The 20,431-nt window shown below is 43.2% G+C and overlaps 1 protein-coding gene across 8 annotated transcripts in view; it reads right to left on the bottom strand.

Annotated features, from left to right (window-relative positions):
* ATP2B2 (ATPase plasma membrane Ca2+ transporting 2) overlaps positions 1-20,431 on the bottom strand; it is a 422,382-nt gene that overhangs the window by 48,764 nt on the left and 353,187 nt on the right. For all 8 annotated transcript variants that reach the window (XM_078853700.1, XM_073352327.2, XM_073352326.2 and 5 more), the window contains 2 exons: positions 18,016-18,195; positions 14,671-14,758 (listed from right to left, as the gene is read on the bottom strand). In XM_078853700.1, coding sequence (XP_078709826.1) covers positions 14,671-14,758; positions 18,016-18,195 — 268 coding nt within the window. The remainder of the gene's footprint in view (positions 1-14,670; positions 14,759-18,015; positions 18,196-20,431) is intronic.

A 20,431-nucleotide genomic window follows, 5' to 3' on the forward strand; every position in this document is an offset into this window, starting at 1 on the left:
AACAAAATAATATTACTTGTGCTCCCTTCCGGCCTTAAACTCTATGAATCCGTGAACTGGAATTTTGAGACTCTTGTTTAATTAGCCACAGACATACGGAATCTTCTAAAGTTGTAAACAAAGGGAAATAAGTTCCAAGGATGGTCATTGTATTGCCTAGCGGAACTATATTTGTTTCCCTTCCTAATCTGCTTCTGTTCCTGTGCCACAACTGGTGTATGACATGCAATTCCCATCTGTTCTTCATGATCTCGTTAAAATGGAACACAGTGGTATCTTGGAGAAAAAGCCTCTTTATTAATATCATGGCTAAATCAGAACAGTTCACCCTTTTAGGTTTTAGGTCAATAAACCACTAGAATGCAACCAGAGAAAAAGAGGTCCTACCGCAATGCCAATGGTTTTGATGATATCATGGAACAATATAATCATCTAGTGTCAATGAAACTGAACTATATAAGATATAGGGCCAAGGTAGAGAAGAAGAATGTCAGTGGTATGAAACACAGTCCAAGTTCATTGGACACTTGCATAGACTCCTTAGAGGAATACACAGCTTCTGTGAAGGATATTTCCTTCTTATTCAATCAGCTGAAAAATCATGACAAAACTGGTCCAAATAGCAAAACCACCAGTAACTTGGATCCCATAAAAGACAATCATCATACCCCAGGACATACCTTTGTGAAAAGCTCTCAAATATTGGATAAACTATCTGGGGTAGATGATCCGAGATTGGGGAGCAATAACCATCCCACCACTCTTGATAAAGTTGAGGCTTATCATACACCCAGAAGCACTGAAAGCTCTGAGCAGTGTACTGTCACTCCTTCCAGAGCCAATTAGTGTTCCTCTAGACTTACTAAAAGTCAGAAAAGAGCAAGTAGGCTAAAATCATCACTGAAGGCAATCTTCCAACCTTCCTGAAGGATGCAATTATCTGTCCCGTTCTCAAGAAACTAACAATTCCCGTTTGCATTGAAATGATATTTCGCTTGTCTACAAATCAAGCAACTTTAGTATAAGGACTAGAAAGGGAGCTGAAGTATATTGCCTCTTCTGGTGGCATTTGGCTAAGACAGTCTGTGACTGAATTTTGAGACTAGTGACAGGCTGGGGAGAAAGGCATTTCAAGATAAATAGGCTTTGATGTTTCCTGACTAAGCCAAAAAAATCTCAGAGAAGGGAGTAAAAATGTAAAATGATTAAAAGAATTTTCCTTGCTAGGACCTATCACAGCACTTCTCTTTCTCGCTAATGCTTGTGGAAGAAAAAGTAATCTTTTCACCAGTTTCCATGAGGTTATGATTTCTTGACCTCCAGAAGGTTGGAGTTACTAGGATCTGCTAGTCAAACTGCAAATACTGATGAATTTGAGTTGACTAAGATTTCATATATACTAGAACTTGAATAAATGATTACTTTATTCTGATTTTTATAAGGTCTAATGATTAGTTTGTGTTTTCAATGTGTGCAGTGATTTGCCTTGGATATCACCAAATAAGCAACACCATTAGCTCTTACTATTTGGTTATTTACACTTCTTTCTTCACCTCTTGTTATTAACACATCCTTTCATGTTCATCTAATAATTTTTGAAGATACTTTTAAAAACCCAGCACCGAAGCAGTTAGTCTCTTGAACCCACCATTCTTTTGCAAAGCACTGAAAACCAGATTCCATTGCCACCTGACATCTGCCAACATCCTGGGCCTCTCACAATCGGTCTCCAAAGTGAAATCATGGCAAGGATAAACTGCATTAACTGCTGACCTCACAGTGGTTATGAACTGAGACCTAACCTCAATGCTTATATGATTCTACTACCTCTCTTCTGCCTTCATAGATTGATTGCAAGGTCCTGATAACTCACTGACAAGGTTTTGTAGGAGTGGACTTAATAGCATTCTGAAGGCTTCAATCTTTCCTCTGAAAAACAACCCAGACTACTGTGATAAACAGCTCCTTATCCTCCAGAACACTCAGATGCAGCATCCTGAAAAGATCAAGACTTTTTAATCTTATTTTTAACATTTGCATGTGATGTCATGGTGATACACACTTATCATCAATATGCATCTTTACATCTTCACTTAAACATATACCACTAATGCCATCACAAAGATGTGTCAAATGCTGGTGAGAGATAAGCACTTGGACGAAAAACAGCTAGATCAGGCTTAACCCAGGTAAGACTAAAGTGATTTGGTAGGAAAATGGAAATACTGTGAGCAGCCTGGCAGGACACTGATTTCTACCTTCATCAAGGACATCTGCCTTCCATTTGACAAATTAGCACCAAATTTTGGGGATTTACAGAGCTAATCCTAGTTAATGATAGTTGCAGTGGTGAGAAATACTGAGAAACTAATGCTTCTTTTTGGACCAGTACCTACCACAGTTATCCGTTTGCTTGTCAATTTCCATATTAAACTATTAACATTCACTCTACCTGGCACTGAAGGTTGAGACTCCAGCTTGCAAAGCACACAGTAGACCATTTCCCAACCACCCACAGCACTTCAGACCAGTGCTCAGAACCCTTTACTGGTTTATCATTCATTAATAGAGCCAATCAAGGTTCTGGTCTACAGCTTACAGGTCCCACTGGGCAGAGACCAATTCTCCGTTCATGACCTGCCTGGACAACTACACTCATCTAAGACAATGCAGCTGAGGGTGAAGCTCAGAAGAGCTGGCAATTAGGGATCTTTGGTGGAGGGCCAGTGATTGTGAAATGGCCTATAACAGGAGACCAGCATGGGCTATTTTCAATATAAGATGAAAATCGACCAGTTTGCAAAAGTCTCCCTTAATAATTGAGGAAAAAGAATTAATAATAAATATATTTGTATAAAGAATATAATGACAAAAGCAGGCTCACACCAAAAAAAGGTGATGAGCAAGGTCCACTGTATGAGAACCTTATTTATGGTACTGTGTTTATAGGATCTGTTATAGCGTTCAGTGAAGAATATCGATAGGGATGGGACCTGATTCAGAGAATGGGCACTTCACTACAACTCCATTGGTTCACAGTTTCTGTAAGAATATATTTTGGTTTCAAATGCTCACTTTTAGAGTGAGAGAAACAGTTGATGGTAAACAACTTTAGTCCAGTCAGATGCTTACATACAGAGTTTTAACACACAGCTCCACAAGATATGGAAGAACAACTCCAAGAGTCATGTGGTTTCCCAAACTATCTCCCCTTACATATCTCTGATCCGAACCCCTCAACATGATCTGGATGTAGCCATAAGCATCTACTACTCCAGTACAGGACAACAAGATCTCATATACAACTTAAAATGAAATATATCAACTCACATGTCTCCCTACCTTCAAGGAGCTGTTAGATCAAATCCCCTCTGGATCATATTACAGAGATTATTAGTCAGCAAGTGTGTCTTCCATTTCATCTATAAGTAAACCCCTTTCTACCCGCTGCTTAGATCAAAGGCATCGACAAGTGAAGCCTTAGGTTTCACTTCATTGCAGCATAAATGCCAGGTTATTTTAACACATCTCAGTAGCAATGCCACCCTTCGAGTTATCTGTAAAATACTATTTGTTTTAAAAGAACAGAACAGATTGGGATTTAGTTGTCCCTTCCCACGTCTGCCAATAAACTGAAACAATGAGAGACAAGGAATGCTAGAAATATGAAGATTCCAGGCACACTTATGTTTAGGCACTATTGGTCCACTATGATGGATCACCTAATATGTATTTCTTTTACAAATTTAATACAAGCAATTGTATTAAATATATCTTCTAAAAATATTTGCTCAGCTCACATCAACCTTTAAAATTTAGATACATTTCCTTACTTTAAAACTTTTACAGGCTCTTGGTTAATCATATAATAATTTAGAGCTTTTACTTAAAAGGAAACTTGAAATAAAATTAGTCACAGTTAAAACCCTTCTTCCCATGAGGCCCACTGCCAATTACTGTGTTCTTACAATCAGATTACATTTTTTTCTATTCTGCTGCTATGTGAATGACTCTCAGATGTAATAGGGGAAACTGACTGACTATAGAAAGAACAGTGAAACTGACTATTTACAAGAGTGTTTCAAATCCAGAAGTATACTGATAAAAATATAGAAAATAATTTTTCCTCTAGTTTCTTTCAGTTTTGTTAATCTTAGGACCTGGATCCTGCAAACGTACTCACGTGAGTTGTCCCATGGACTATTCACATGCAAAAAGTTAAGTGTTTAAGTGTGTGCAGAATTAGGCCCTTGGGATGGGGGGTGGGGAGGGATGTAACTTGTAACAACAGTGGGTACATTTGCAGACAGAACTGTGATATAAGTGCCTGGTGCTCCAATATAAACATTACATACTATTAGAATGAAACAGAAAAGAATATGACTGCAGACCCTTGTCCTGCAATCAGATCAGCAGATGCAGACACCTGAGCCCATGCAGAACCCACTGATTTCAATAGGGCTGGAGCAGACACTTGTTTGGGAACATCCAATTACTAGACTGAGGCCTTAAAGGGTAACCTCAAAGCACCATGGGGCTGCTACATGTTATATACAGAATACATATTATAAAATGCATGCACACGCACACACACACACACAGGGGATTCATTTCTAGATTGAAATAAATCTAATCTTCATGTCCAAGAAAAAAACTTCTCAAACCTATTTTGGAAGCTGAAAACTCCAGTGCCTTGGAGCATCCTTACATATGTAACAAAGTAGTGCCTTCCCAACTTGAAATGCTGAACGATGCCTTTCTGAGTCTCAATGTTACAAAAGAACAAAAAATGCATAATAAAAGTGTCTTATGCTATATAAAAATGATTTCTGCTGAGCAGGATTGTGGCAGTGAAATAAAAAAGTGCTCCCTCCCTCCGGCAGCTGTATGTCATTAAAAATTAAATATGAAAGTTTGTTTTGTGATGTGTACTTTTAGCCCGAGAGTGAACCTAATGCATCAAAGAGAAAACTCTCTCTGTCCCCCAAGTGACTGAGAAACACGTACCTCAGAACTAGTGAACATTTAAATAATTTCCTGTAACTTTTAAGGGCCCTTGAAGTGTTATAAATGAAAAAAGTTTCACAGCCATGAAGAGCTGCTCTTAAACTGCATTGAATAATTTGTTTTTTCATTTGACCTCATCATCATCTCTAAAATGTTACCAACAATACCAGTTATATAAGATATTTTGCAATGGAATATCTTTTTCAAAATCTCATACTGCACATACAGTAAATCTTGTTAATATTTTGTTGTTTACTTCTCTTCAACTCTGTTCATTTAATTTTCCTCTTAGGGGAAAATCCTGTATGATTCACTCACACAGGCAGTCTCCAACAGTTTGTTTCCTTGATTTTATGACATTCTCAATACGCACTTCCATTAGAATTTAGAACCATGCACCGATATTAGGCTTTAGGGTAAGAATCTGTCTTGCATCTCAGAAGCGCAGCACAGAACTTTTGAGGGCTTTAAGCTGCCTTTGCACCCTTGCAATTTTGGGCTGTTCTGGGGGCCTAAACAGCACCTGGCATAATTTAGTCCTGAAAAGCTAAGCTACAGCTGCTTGTATCTGTCTTCTGAGAAGCAGCGGTGAAGCCCAGAGTACCCACCATGCTACGTTGCTACCCCTGACACATTCCCTATGCCCAGGTTAGAAGGGGACGAGGGAAGGGTCTTCAGAAGACAGTCTATGGCTATCAACTTCCGTTCCTGTGTCAGGGGAATTCTCTTTTAGCCAGAGCCAGGGCTTTAAGAGATCATTTACACCACATTCTGGCTCCTTTACCCAACATACTGAGGCTGGAGGGAGGGTCAGAATCACCCTACATTTTCAAAAGTACACGGCTGCTACTCTGAAACCATTCATTTACAATGGGACTTATGCTCCCCAAAGTCATTTAGATGCTTTTCAAAATTCCACCCTAAGTTCCTGTGTCATCAGTTCAATATACAGGATAAAAGGATGGAGTCAGCAGCTATTTCTCACCCAGAATCTGAAAATACTTTAAGATTAAATCAGATCAACCACTAACACCCCATAGCACATATATCAGCCTGTATCACAGCCCTTCATCCCAACAGCCTGATTGTAGACATAGGCCTTGGAGTATGCCCTCAGGACCAACAGATTCAGGTTTCAGACCAAGGAAGGAACTGGTTCCACAGTGGAGGGGCCTCCATGGACAACACCCTGGAAACAGCACCTCTCTTTTCCATGAAAGAGACTCCATCTTGAGTGCCTCCGCTGACTGCAGCTGTGGCAGTGGGGTGGGGACTGCACTTTATAAGTCAAAACAAACTCCTAAATATACACCTGGAACCTGCAGACAGCCAGTGGGGACTGAGGAATTAAATCAGTTTTATGCCAAAATGGAATCTGCTTTTTAAAACATGTAACCTTGCATTTAACCTCAAATGTGGCAGAACTTCAGTCATGTGAATGGAGTCAGCATGATGAAAAGACTCTCTTCCTAATACACAGATTCTCAAACTGTGGGGCATCCCTCCCTCCTTGGGGGTCATGGAGGAAAGTTTGGGGCAGGAGGGGGGTGAGCAGCAACACCAGGTGGCTTGTGTCAGCCACACAGTTGGGCCCAGGCAAGGGAGCACCACCTCCACAGCCTCTCCTCACCTCAGTAAGCCACCCAGACTGGGTCAGTTGAACATTCACCACAGTCGTGCCGATGTCTGCTCCAGGCAACCTTCGTGCCCAGGGCTGGCTCTGCCCCCAGAGACCATCAAAACATGCCTTCCCGCAACCTGGAAATCCAAGGGGGGAGGGGCAGGTATTGGCCCTGCCCTAGCAGTGCAACCTGGATGCAAGGTAGAAGCAGCCCACTGCTGAGGAAGCCTTGGCTGTGTCATTGGTAAGTATTGGTGTATTTGAAACTTAAAGGTACAGGTAATTTAATTCAAGTTGTGTTAAGGTCTCTGTGAGGTTTATGAGCAGGCTATCAAGCATACTTTTGTGTGTGTATTTTTGTCTGGGTTGTGGGGGACACAACCAAAAATTGGGGGGCTCAGCTTAAAACGTTAAAAACCGCTCTCCTAAAGATCTCAGCAAGAAGAGCTCTTACCCTTGCATTGCTGTTTTTAGGTAAGTTTGAATATATGTATTTTAAATTGTGGGTTATTTTTAATCAACAGCTGCATACAAATATCAAAAAAATCTATAGCTCCTCTCTCATTAATAACTGTTAGTTCTTCCTACTTCTTATTAAGTACCTCTTACCTGCATACATGCTCTTCCACTCCCAGTCCATGCCACATTCTAATCTAAGGGCATGTCTACACTTATCTCTGGAGCGACTGATCCAGCAGGGGGCCGATTTATCGCGTCTAGTGAAGACATGATAAATTGACTGCCGAGCGCTCTCCCGTCGACTCCGGTACTCTACCAGAGTGAGAAGCGCAGGCGGAGTCAATGGGGGAGCATCAGCAGTCAACCTACCGCAGTGTAGACATCATGGTAAGTAGATCTAAGTACGTAGACTTCAGCTACATTATTCACATAGTTGAAGTTGCGTAATTTATATCGATTCCCCCGTGGAGTGTAGACCAGGCCTAACTGAAAAGCTGCAATGAAAATATTGACAAGCAAGCACTAACAAGAAATCAATTAATCACATTTTAATGAATCCACATTTGTATTTCCACCACTCCTGCAAGAGAAACTTCCTTTGTTATTTCCAGTTAGATTTTTCAGGTAGCCTACAAAGACAACAGACGTGACTGCCTGGGAAACCACGTCTGCCACTCTAGAGAAGAGGAGGGATAAGGAGACAGGCAGTAAAAGAGTCTGGGTATGCCCAGACATGGGCAACCACTTCATAGGATCACTAATTCACAGGGAATATGGAGGATGCATTGTATGGGTTTTCATATTCAAAACACCTGTTTATGAAGTAAACAAAAGCTGGTTTAAAATGAAACCACTTTGACCTACATTTGTTAAATACATGTTGAAACTTTGCTGAGAACTGCATTAAACCTACGAATTGTGCAGTGAGCCTGCAAACTCAGCCACAGAAAGAAATGTCAAAACTTGCACAAATGGCATTTCAGTAAATTCCCTTGTCCTGTTCATCAATGCTAAGTTGTCTATGCAGCATTTGATAGAATGCTTATCCTTAAGATACTGTATTATTTGATTCATCTTATTGATGATGTAAAGGGAAGTTTAAGTGACTTCCCTGAGGTCACAGAAGTCATCAGTGGCAGAGCTAGAAACAGAACACTACCTCACAGCACAGTGCTCCAATCATTAGACAACACTCCTGTATTATAAAAGATGACAAAGCCCTGGTCTACACTAGGAGTTGAGGTCAAATTTAGCAGCATTAAATCGATTTAACCCTGCACCCGTCCACACGACGAAGCCTTTTTTTTTCGACTTAAAGGGCTCTTAAAATCGATTTCCTTACTCCACCCCCGACAAGGGGATTAGTGCTGAAATCATCCTTGCTGGGTCGAATTTGGGGTACTGTGGATGCAATTAGACGGTATTGGCCTCCTGGAGCTATCCCAGAGTGCTCCATTGTGACCGCTCTGGACAGCACTCTCAACTCAGATGCACTGGCCAGGTAGACAGGAAAAGGCACGTGAACTTTTGAATTTCAAGTTCCTGTTTGGCCAGCGTGGCAAGCTGCAGGTGACTGCAGAGCTCATCAGCAGAGGTGACTATGATGGAGTCCCAGAATCGCAAAAGAGCTCCACCGTGGACAGAACGGGAGGTACAGGATCTGATCGGTGTATGGGGAGAGGAATCTGTGCTATCAGAACTATGTTCCAGTTTTCAAAATGGCAAAACATTTGTCAAAATCTCCCAGGGCATGAAGGACAGAGGCCATAACAGGGACCCGAAGCAGTGCCTGAGGCAAGCCTACCAGAAAACCAGAGAGGCAAACGGCTGCTCCGGGTCAGAGCCCCAAACATGCCGCTTCTATGATGAGCTGCATGCCATTTTAGGGAGTTCAGCCACCACTACCCCAGCCGTGTTGTTTGACTCCTTCAATGGAGATGGAGGCAACACGGAAGCAGGTTTTGGGGACGAGGAAGATAATGATGATGATGAGGTTGTAGATAGCTCACAGCAAGCAAGCGGAGAAACCGGTTTTCCCGACAGCCAGGAACTGTTTCTCACCCTGGACCTGGAGCCAGTACCCCCCGAACCCACCGAAGGCTGCCTCCCGGACCCGCCAGGCAGAGAAGGGACCTCTGGTGAGTGTACCTTTTAAAATACTATACATGGTTTAAAAGCAAGCATGTTTAATGATTCATTTGCCCTTGCATTCGTGGCTCTCCTGGATGTACTCCCAAAGCCTTTGCAAAAGGTTTCTGGGGAGGGCAGCCTTATTCCGTCCACCATGGTAGGACACTTTACCACTCCAGGCCAGTAGCACATACTCGGGAATCACTGTAGAACAAAGCATTGCAGTGTATGTTTGCTGGCGTTCAAACAACATCCGTTCTTTATCTCTGTGTGTTATCCTCAGGAGAGAGATATCATTCATGGTCACCTGGTTGAAATAGGGTGCTTCTCTTAAGGGGACATTCAGAGTTGCCCGTTCCTGCTGGGCTGTTTGCTTGTGGCTGAACAGAAATGTTCCCCGCTGTTAGCCATGGGGAGGGAGGAGGCAAAATGCGACCTTGGAATGAAAGCACATGTGCTATGTATAGAATGTTAACAGCAAGCTTTACCGTGAAAGAGGGTACCCATTGTTCTATAAAATATGTCTTTTTAAATTCCGCTGTCCCTTTTTTTTCTCCACCAGCTGCATGTGTTTCAAGGATCACAGGATCTTCTCCTTCCCTGAGGCTTGTGAAGATTAGAAGGTGAAAAAAAAGCACTCGCAATGAAAAGTTCTCTGAGCTCATGCTGTCCTCCCACACTGACAGAGCGCAGACGAATATGTGGAGGCAGACAACATCAGAGTGCAGGAAAGCACAAAATGACCGGGAGGAGAGGTGGCGGGCTGAAGAGAGTAAGTGGCAGGCTGAAGAGAGGGCTGAAGCTGAAAGGTGGCAGCAGCGTGATGAGAGGATGCAGGATTCAATGCTGAGGCTGCTGGAGAATCAAACTAATATGCTCCAGCATATGGTTGAGCTGCAGGAAAGGCAGCTGGAGCACAGACCGCCGCTACAGCCCCTGTGTAACCAACCACCCTCCTCCCCAAGTTCCATAGCCTCCTCACCCAGACGCCCAAGAACGCAGTTGGGGGCCCTCTGGCCACCCAGCCACTCCACCCCAGAGGATTGCCCAAGCAACAGAAGGCTGGCATTCAATAAGTTTTAAATTTTTAAACTTTTAAAGTGCTGTGTGGCCTTGTCCTTCCCTCCTCCACCACCCCTCCCGGGCTACCTTGGCAGTTTATCCCCCTATTTGTGTGATGAATTAATAAAGAATGTATGAATGTGAAGCAACAATGACTTTATTGCCTCTGCAAGCGGTGATCAAAGGGAGGAGGGGAGGGTGGTTAGCTTACAGGGAAATAGAGTGAACCAAGGGATGGGGGGGTTCATCAGGAGAAACAAACAGAACTTTCACACCGTAGCCTGGCCAGGCATGAAACTGGTTTTCAAAGCTTCTCTGATGCGCACCGCACCCTCCCGTGCTCTTCTAACCACCCTGGTGTCTGGCTGCATGTAACCAGCGGCCAGGTGATTTGCCTCAACCTCCCACCATAAACGTCTCCCCCTTACTCTCACAGATATTGTGGAGCGCACAGCAAGCAGTAATAACAGTGGGAATATTGGTTTCGCTGAGGTCTAAGCGAGTCAGTATACTCTGCCAGCGCGTCATTAAACGTCCAAATGCACATTCTACCACCATTCTGCACTTGCTCAGCCTGTAGTTGAACAGCTCCTGACTACTGTCCAGGCTGCCTGTGTACGGCTTCATGAGCCAGGGCATTAAGGGGTAGGCTGGGTCCCCAAGGATAACTATTGGCATTTCAACATCCCCAATGGTTATTTTCTGGTTTGGGAATAAAGTCCCTTCCTGCAGCTTTTGAAACAGACCAGAGTTCCTGAAGATGCGAGCGTCATGTACCTTTCCCGGCCATCCCACGTTGATGTTGGTGAAATGTCCCTTGTGATCCACCAGTGCTTGCAGCACTATTGAAAAGTACCCCTTGCGGTTTATGTACTCGGCGGCTTGGTGCTCCGGTGCCAAGATAGGGATATGGGTTCCCCTCTATGGCCCCACCACCCTGAGGGAATCCCATTGCAGCAAAGCCATCCACTATGACCTGCACATTTCCCAGGGTCACTACCCTTGATATCAGATCATCTTTGATTGCATTGGCTACTTGCATCACAGCAGCCCCCACAGTAGACTTGCCCACTCCAAATTGATTCCCGACGGACCGGTAGCTGTCTGCCGTTGCAAGCTTCCACAGGTCTATTGCCATTCACTTCTCAACTGTGAGGGCTGCTCTCATCTTGGTATTCATGAGCTTCAGGGCAGGAGAAAGCAAGTCACAAAGTTCCATGAAAGTGCCCTTACGCATGCGAAAGTTTCGCAGCCACTGAGAATCGTCCCAGACCTGCAACGCTATGTGGTCCCACCACTCTGTGCTTGTTTCCCGGGCCCAAAATCGGCGTTCCACTGCATGAACCTGCCTCATTAGCACCATGATGCCCACATTGCCAGGGCCCGTGCTTTGAGAGAAGTCTGTGTCCATGTCCTCATCACTCTCATCACTGCGCTGACGTCAGCTACTCGCCCGGTTTCGCTTTGTCAGGTTCTGGTGCTGCATATACTGCTGGATAATGCGTGTGGTGTTTAATGTGCTCCTACTTGCCAAAGTGATCTGAGCGGGCTCCATGCTTGCCGTGGTATGGCGTCTGCACAGAACAAAGGTGCGGAACGATTGTCTGCTGTTGCTCTGACGGAGGGAGGGGCGACTGACGACATGGCTTACAGGGTTGACTTACAGGGAATTAAAATCAACAAAGGGGGTGGCTTTACATCAAGGAGAAACAAAAACAGCTGTCACACAGAATAGCCCCCTCAAGGATTGAACTCAAACCCCTGGGTTTAGCAGGCCAATGCTCAACCCACTAAGCTATCCCTCCCTCTGGTATTTCAGGCAGGACTGAATCTCCACTGAAGTTTTCAAGGTGCCCCTGACAGACTTCACCAAAACAATTGTTGGCCGTTGATTTCATGGAGAGAAGGAAGGAGGGAGGGACGGGGGAGCAAATGAATACAAAACAAATCTGGTCTATTTCTTGTTTTGATCCTCTCCATCTATCTTTTACATCTTTGGCTGGCAGCAGACGGTGCAGTAGGGCTGCAAGCCATCCACATCATCTGGCTGCTCGGCAGAAGATGGTGCAAGAGGACTGCTAGCCATCCTTATCTCCTGCCTGCCCGGCAGAAGATGGTGTAATAGGACTGCTAGCCATCCTCATCTCCTGCCTGCTCACCGTAAGATGGTACAATAGGACTGCCTGCAGGACTAAAGAGAATGACCTGGTCGAGTCACTCCTAATTTAGTCCCTGCACCCATGTCTGCCCAGGCGCTCCTGACCGACCTTACCGAGGTGGCCAGGAGCACCTCGGACACGATGACGATGGTTTTCAGGCCTATTGCACCGTCTGCTGCCACAAGGCAATGGGTTGCTGCTGCTGTGTAGAAATGCAGTACTGCGTCTGCCAGCACCCAGGAGACATACGGTGACCGTGAGCTGAGCGGGCTCCATGCTTGCCGTGGTATTGCATCTGCACAGGTAACTCAGGAAAAAAGGTGCAAAACGATTGTCTGCCATTGCTTTCACGGAGGGAGGGAGGGAGGAAGGACCTGATGACATGTACCCAGAACCACCCGCGACAATCTTTTTTACCCCATCAGGCATTGGGATCTCAACCCAGAATTCCAATGGGCGGCGGAGACTGCGGGAACTGTGGGATAGCTACCCACAGTGCAACACTCTGGAAGTAGACGCTAGCCTCAGTACTGTGGAAGCATTCTGCCAAGTTAATGCACTTAGAGCATTTTGTGTGGGGACACACACAATCGACTATATAAAAACAATTTATAAAAAAACGACTTCTATAAATTCGACCTAATTTCGTAGTATACACATACCCAAACAAAACAAAAAAAACCCACTTTTGTTGAGTTTCCTCTCCCCTCCCTTCCCTTCTCTCACACATTTCTCCTCACCTCCCTCATATTTCCCTCTGTTTCTACCCTATCACTAAAGCCTTGTCAACACTGGAAAGGGCTTGCTGGTGTAACTATAGTGGCAAACCCTCCTAGTGTAGACACAGCTTATACGAGCAAAAGAATGCATTTTACTGCTATTGCTTTCTCAAACAAAATAAGCTCCTAAGTGTTTGCAATATTGGTCCAAAAGAAAATAATTAAAGTATTCAATTTTAATGAGGACATAAACCCCAAGTACATGAGCCTAAAATCTGGCACTGAAGTGTTTACATGTTAACAGCACAGATCTATGTCATTCTATTAATCTTTCTCTGCTTTACTGTGCTGTCATAGAATCATAGAAGATTAGGGTTGGAAGAGACCTCAGGAGGTCATCTGGTCGAATCCCCTGCTCAAAGCAGAACCATCACCAACTAAACCATCCCAGCCAGGGCTTTGTCAAGCCAGACCTTAAAAATCTCTAAGGATGGAGATTCCACCACCTCCCTAGGCAACCCTTTCCAGTGCTTCACCACCCTCCGAGTGAAATAGTGTTTCCTAATATCCAACCTAGACCTCCCCCACTGCAACTTAAGACCATTGCTTCTGTTCTGTCATCTGCCACCACTGAGAACAGCCTAGCTCCATCCTTTTTGGAACCCCCCTTCAGGTAGTTGAAGGCTGCTATCAAATCCCCCCTCACTCTTCTCTTCTGCAGACTAAATAACCACAGTTCCCTCAGCCTCTCCTGGTAAGTCATGTGCCCTAGCCCCCTAATCATTTTCACTGTGCTCTCCAATTTCTCCAGTGGGGGGACCAAAACTGGACACGATACTCCAGGCGTGGCCTTACCAGTGCCAAATAGAGGGGAATAATCAATTCCCTCGATCTGCTGGCAACGCTCCTACTAATACAGCCCAATATGCTGTTGGCCTTCTTGGCAACAAGGGCACACTGCTGACTCATATCCAGGTTCTCGTCCACTGTAATCCCCAGGTCCTTTTCTGCAGAACTGCTGCTTAGCCAGTCGGTCCCCATCCTGTATTGGTGCATGGGATTCTTCCTTCCTAAGTGGAGGACTCTGCACTTGTCCTTGTTGAACCTCATCAGATTTCTTTTGGCCCAATCCTCCAATCTGTCTAGGTCACTCTGGACCCTGTCCCTAAACTCCATTTTTTTTTATAGTGGCATAACTGCATCAATATTAGGGCTTTTCCCAGTAGAGAAATGTTGTTAAACAATCACACCCCTGACCAACACTTGCTCTACTAGCCAAAGTTTCTAGCCCAGACCTGGCCTGGCCTAACTCTCTGATGAGTGAAACAATTGTGACATGAGAAATAACACAGCTAGCTCCTGGCTCCTCCTCTTTCTCCCTCCACTCTGCCCTACCAACAGTACATTGCTGTGTATCTGGATTGTAATATCAAAAACAAGTACAGTAGGTGACACTATTAGACAACAATGGCTACTATAAATACTCACGCACACATGGATTATTTGCACTCACCTTTCACCAAAGTGTGTTTGTCCGTGGGAGACGAGCGAGCAAGTACTCGTAGTTTTGGCCAGATCTTGTCAATACGTTCTTGCTCAACCTGAAAATAATAATACAATCATCAGCCTGTCGTAAGCAAATCTGGATCTATGTTTTCCTGCCTAGCAAAGTTTTCACTTTTCACACTCAAAACTGATATGAAAGGAGAATCAGGCCCTACACTGGTAATCTGGAGCCACCTCTCTCTGAAATGACCAGCCAAATGACAGTAACAGCCTGCACTACTGGCAGGGTAGGTAGGGCCATGAGACACTGAGTTCCCCACACTGTCCTACTGAATTGCCTTGATTGCTGGCCGAAGTAGGTAGGATTCACCGTAGGGACAGAAGTGGCCTTTTTATTGCCTTACAGAATCACTACACTCAGGGCTGGATTACCCAATAGGCAGACTAAGCACGTGCTTAGGGCACCAGCAAAGCAGGGGGCACCAAAAAAAATGAGATTTTTTTTTTTGAAAAAAATTGATATTTGATATTTCAAAAAAGCATCCAAGCAGTCATCATGGGAAAAATCAGAACTTTGTTAGACTTCCTTACACTCCACTACATACTCTTCCCATCGTTTTTCTGTTCTCTTTTTATTAATTATCCCCACCTAAACCAGAGGGGCATCCTACTAATGTAGATCGAAATAATACGAGGAAATCAGATCCTGTCATGTATTGCAATAAATTTATGTTTTATTATTGATATATTCTTCTGAGTTATATTCTTGTTGGAGCTTGTGGTTCAGTTTGACCCATTTTTAGCAGGCCATATCTCAAAATATGGGAATGCTGGCAAAGGTAACCCATCATACTTATCCAAGACAATATGTGATGAACTCATTGGTCTAATGAGTGACAAAGTTTGTTCAGCTTTAGTGGGTGAAATAAGTACCGCTGCGTACTTCAGTTTGTCTGTCGACTCTATACCTGATCTTACATATTGATCAATTGAGCATTGTACTAAGATATGTGTCTCCCACAGCTGGAAAACCAGTTGAACGATTTATAACATTCCACAATTTGAAAAGCCACGCTGGTGAAGAAATGGCAAATCAAGTACTGGATTATCTGTGCCAAGTTTGCAAAATAGATTTCTCAAAGTGCAGAGGTCAGTCTTATGACAACGCTGCCAACATGGCAGGGCGTTATCAAGGAATGCAGAAGAAGCTTTTAGAAGCCATATTCATACCATGTGCTGCACACTCTCAGTCTTGTTGGCCGCAGAGCTGTTGATTGTTGTCCGGTGGCAGTAAGTTTTTTCTCAACAGTCCAGTTACTTTATACATTTTTCTCTGCCTCAACACACCGATGGACAGTTCTTAAAATATATTTGGGCAATGATCGTGTGTTGAAATCTCTTTCTAATACTCGCTGGGAGGCACATGCAGTGGCAACAAGTGCAATTCTGGAGTCCTACTCAAAGATTGTGGATGCATTAGAAAGTATAGCTGAAGACCAATCACAAAAGGGAGAAACTATGTGAGAGGCAGAAAACATTGCAAACAAGATGCAAGAACTAGAGTTTGTATTCATGTTGACCATGTGGAATGAAATTTTACAACACTTTTACCACACAAGTCAAGCTCTCCAAGAAAAAGAATTGGATTTGAAAACATGTGCAGACCTCTGTCAATCATTAGCAGACCACTTACACACTTTGAGGAATGATTTCGAAAGATTTGAAGACATATCAAAAGATATCTTGCCTGATACTAACTACAAAGAAGCCCAGTCCCGCAAGCGAATCAGGAAAAAACAAGCAAATGATAGTGCAACAGAAACAGCATTGAATCCTAGAGACAAATTTCGCGTATCTACTTACTACGCTATAATTGATACACTTGAAGCTCATATGAAGAGGAGAGGTGAAGTGTACAAAGTAGTATCAAGTAGATTTTCTTTTCTAAACGATATCTGACGAACAATATTCAGAAGGTTCCCAAAAGCTAGTTGACTCATACCCTGTTGACTTGAACATGAATCTCTGTGGAGAAGTACGGCAGTTCCACTGTTATATGCGCGAAAGTTTAATGAAACAGGAAAAATGAAATTCAGTCACATTGATCTTCATGACACAATATTGAAAGACGGAATACAATGTGTATTTCCAAATGTAGAGATCGCACTATTTATTTTTCTAACACTGATGATTACTAACTGCTCTGCAGAACACTCTTTTTCTCAGCTGAAAAGAATAAAAAACCCTCAGAGAACAACAGTGTGTCAGGACAGACTTGATTCACTTTCCTTATTGTGTATGGAAGCGGACATGCTTCGTCGAGTCAGCTTCGATGAACTTATCCAGAATTTTGCAATCAGAAAATCTAGAAAGAAGCTATTTTAATTTCAGCATACATGTAAGTTTTGTGTCATTTTGAAAAATAAAATTTTATTTTACGGTACAGTATTGATTTTATTTTGAATTACATATGGGGGGGCACCATAACCTTTTCAGTGCTTAGGGCCTCTAAAGGTCTTAATCCGGCCCTGACTCCACTCCAGAATCTGACTCTAAAAGTAGCAAGGTGGAGTTCTATATCTGCAGTGTCTCGAGGGCTCCCAGATTGAATGTGCTCAGTCTACAAGTAGAAAGATGTTTCTGTTCACTAGCCTTGCCAACTCTAGCTGGGATCTGGAAATCCAGCTGAGTTCTTCATCTCACACATCATCACCAAGAGAAAAGGTTCTGCAGGCCAGACTGTGCCCTCAGTGTCCCACAAGCAAACTCCATTGTCTGACAGTTCTGCCCTCATGTTGTCTCAGTAGGTTTACTTGGGTGTAACCACTTATGTAGTCTCATCTGAGAATGGAGCCACATTTTAAATGAGACTCAATGCAAGAAGGCAGAGCTCCAGCTAAGCAGCAGCATTTAGAGGCTGACTCCGTATGGCTGCCAGTTGCTAGTGAGCTCTGAGAGCCCTGCTGTTGGGTTTTTGGGGAGTTTTTTGGTTCGTTAGTTGGGGGGAGGAAGGTTAAAGAACTTTTCTGAATTTGTACTTTTTGAAACAGTCTGATATCATGGTTCAGAAAAGAGCTCAACTGGGTTAGCACTACTGTGATAGTGTCACTGATTAGATAACTCTCAGAAAAGTTAAATGTAACATGCTGGTTTATCAGAGGCATTTGAAATAACAAAGGAGTAATACTGGAAGTCGAACCATCCCTTCGGTCAGGCTGTTGGGCTGGTCGTTGTCTACTGAAGTGAGGGACATCACAATAGAAGAGAAATACAGTGTGTTCCTCCATCCTTCACTGTAGTTTATGAAACATAACATCGGAAAAAGTTACTTTATATTCAATTCATGAATTACCTCTCCCTTCTCGTTTCGGATCCTCCTGTTAAACTCCTTTCCCTCTATGCAGAGAAAATCTTCTCCTGGATGAAGAATTCCACACTTTATTGCGATGGCACGAGCTGTATTGATGTTGTCCCCAGTGACCATGCGGACTGTAATTCCAGCTCGCTGGCACTTTCTTATGGCTTCTGGGACCTATAAACACAGTACAATATACATAATCTGCTACGGTTTTTTAAATTGCCATATTTTTTAAAGGTGAACAATTCCTAGAGATAAAAATAGGACTTACAAAACACGAACAAAATCATGGCACAGATCAGGAATATCTAAACTGCCTATCTGAAAGATACTCTCACAACTTGCCCGAAGCCCCATAAGCTACCCCTAGTTTTTACTAAAAAGGAGTTGTTTGCAGCTGACTTAAACCTTAGTATAGAGGTACAGCCTGCTGAGACTACAGGTTTCAACATGGAATGCTCCATTTGATCCAACAAGAACACCATTCCTTCCTTCTTTTTTCCTTCTGTGTTCTCCTCAGATATGACACATTGGTAAACATACAATTTTTAATAAAAATGTATTGAATTATAAGGATGAACTAAATACATAGAAGCTATTTTTCTAAAATGATTTACAATTAATATATCTGTTCTTCAGATGAGTGATTATGTTATTACATATATTCTGCCCCACCAAATCTTGGCTACATTGAATTAAAGTTGCAAGTACATATCAATGGTTTCAGTGATTGCTATTTTTTTTCAGAACATTTTAGTTAAAACAAAGTAGAAAACCAAGAAACTCAGAAATAAAGCTGTAGTTTCACATGAAGTAGCAGAATCCTCCCGCTTGACTCCTGCCCATAGAGGAGCCTGCCTCCTAGCTTCATTTTTGAATATGAAGTTTCCAAATCAAAAACAAAAGAACAACCATGCACCACCGAAGAGGAGTTTTATCATTTGTTTCATACATACATACATACATACATATCTGAGTATCACCACACTAACTTTAAGGCTAGTATGCAGAAATATGCTGCTTCTGTGTCTAATCATGCTTGGCAACCAACTGCCACATGGAGTCATAGGATTGACTGACCTTGATTTGAGGGCCACAAAGTTCCCCACCCACCCGTTATCTTGTGGAGGGGAATCCTGATGCTGCAAAATGGGGAGTCTCACATCCGCAAATCTCTGTATATGGTTGGGATCACGGCTCTTCTCCTGCATAGACTAAGTGGTGCATAGCAGTGTGGTTCTGTGTGTGTGTGTGTGTGTCCAGGCGTTCTCCAGTCAATCCCCTGTGCCTTGCAAAGTGCAAAAATAAGTTTGCACTAAATATCTGCCATATATATTTTTCTTCAGTGTTGAAGGCCCATTGTGTACACAGAATAAACACAGGGGTATGCATGGAACCCCGTCAGCCGCACATCCTCTATTTATGTCATCAAAATAGCTGGAATTTTATGCAAAGATTTAAAAAGTGGTACATCATTAAATATACTTTTGGAACAATGGTTTCTGTAGTGGTGAAATGACATACAGCTAAATGCTGGCTAGAATATGCAGGAATAGAGAAGCTGATTTGCCCATTCCTTCTGCCTACGACGACTCAGCACCAGCCTGATAGACCCTGAGGATGTCATGCTATTTCAGAAGCAAACATATTGGGGGGAGGCATCACAGGGAGAAGTGGAGCTCGATAGAGGAGATGGAGCCCACTTTCTACTAAAGACCCCTACCTCTAGTCTTGGGGTATTAGGAGAGAGGAGTCTAGAATGGCCCCCTACTCTCCCTCCTCCAGATTAGATTTTTGATGCAACCTCTTCCTTCTGACAACTCTGTTTTGGTGTTTTCTGCAAGTACTATTGCTCCGTGGTATCAGTCAGCTGAGGTGGTCAACCCCTCCTGCATGCATTTAGAAGGCTCCGTGTATGTTTACGACATCTCCATCATCCTTAAAAATCTGGGACTGCACTCCCCCCCGCTCCCCGAGGAGGAGGCAGGGCTTAGTGGTTCTCCCAGAGTGGAAGATCCATCTAGAGCTCCTTATGCTAGTTCACACAACATTACATTTCTCCACAGCAAGTGGAGCTGCAAGACCATGATTTGGCCCATAAAGACAGCCAAAACAAAGGACATTGAGATAAAACATGATTCTCTGGAAATGAAATGAAAACTGACTTTTTTTCATTGTACATTTCTTCATCTTAGCAGCTATTTTCATTTAATAAAGAGATGCTTCTGTTCCAAAGTCCATGACACACGTTGCAAAAAGACTTTCATTACTTAGGACACAAACATTTTAATTAGGTAACTGCACTTTTCAGATATTAAACAGCACAAATGTTCTACTACTTTTGATCAGCCTCTTGCTTCTAGTGGAAAATAAGTTGACAGGGCTTCAGGAAATGCTGAAGAAGAGCCCA

This window comes from Lepidochelys kempii, chromosome 7, assembly GCF_965140285.1.
Source record: "Lepidochelys kempii isolate rLepKem1 chromosome 7, rLepKem1.hap1, whole genome shotgun sequence".
NCBI classification, from domain to species: Eukaryota; Metazoa; Chordata; order Testudines; family Cheloniidae; genus Lepidochelys; species Lepidochelys kempii.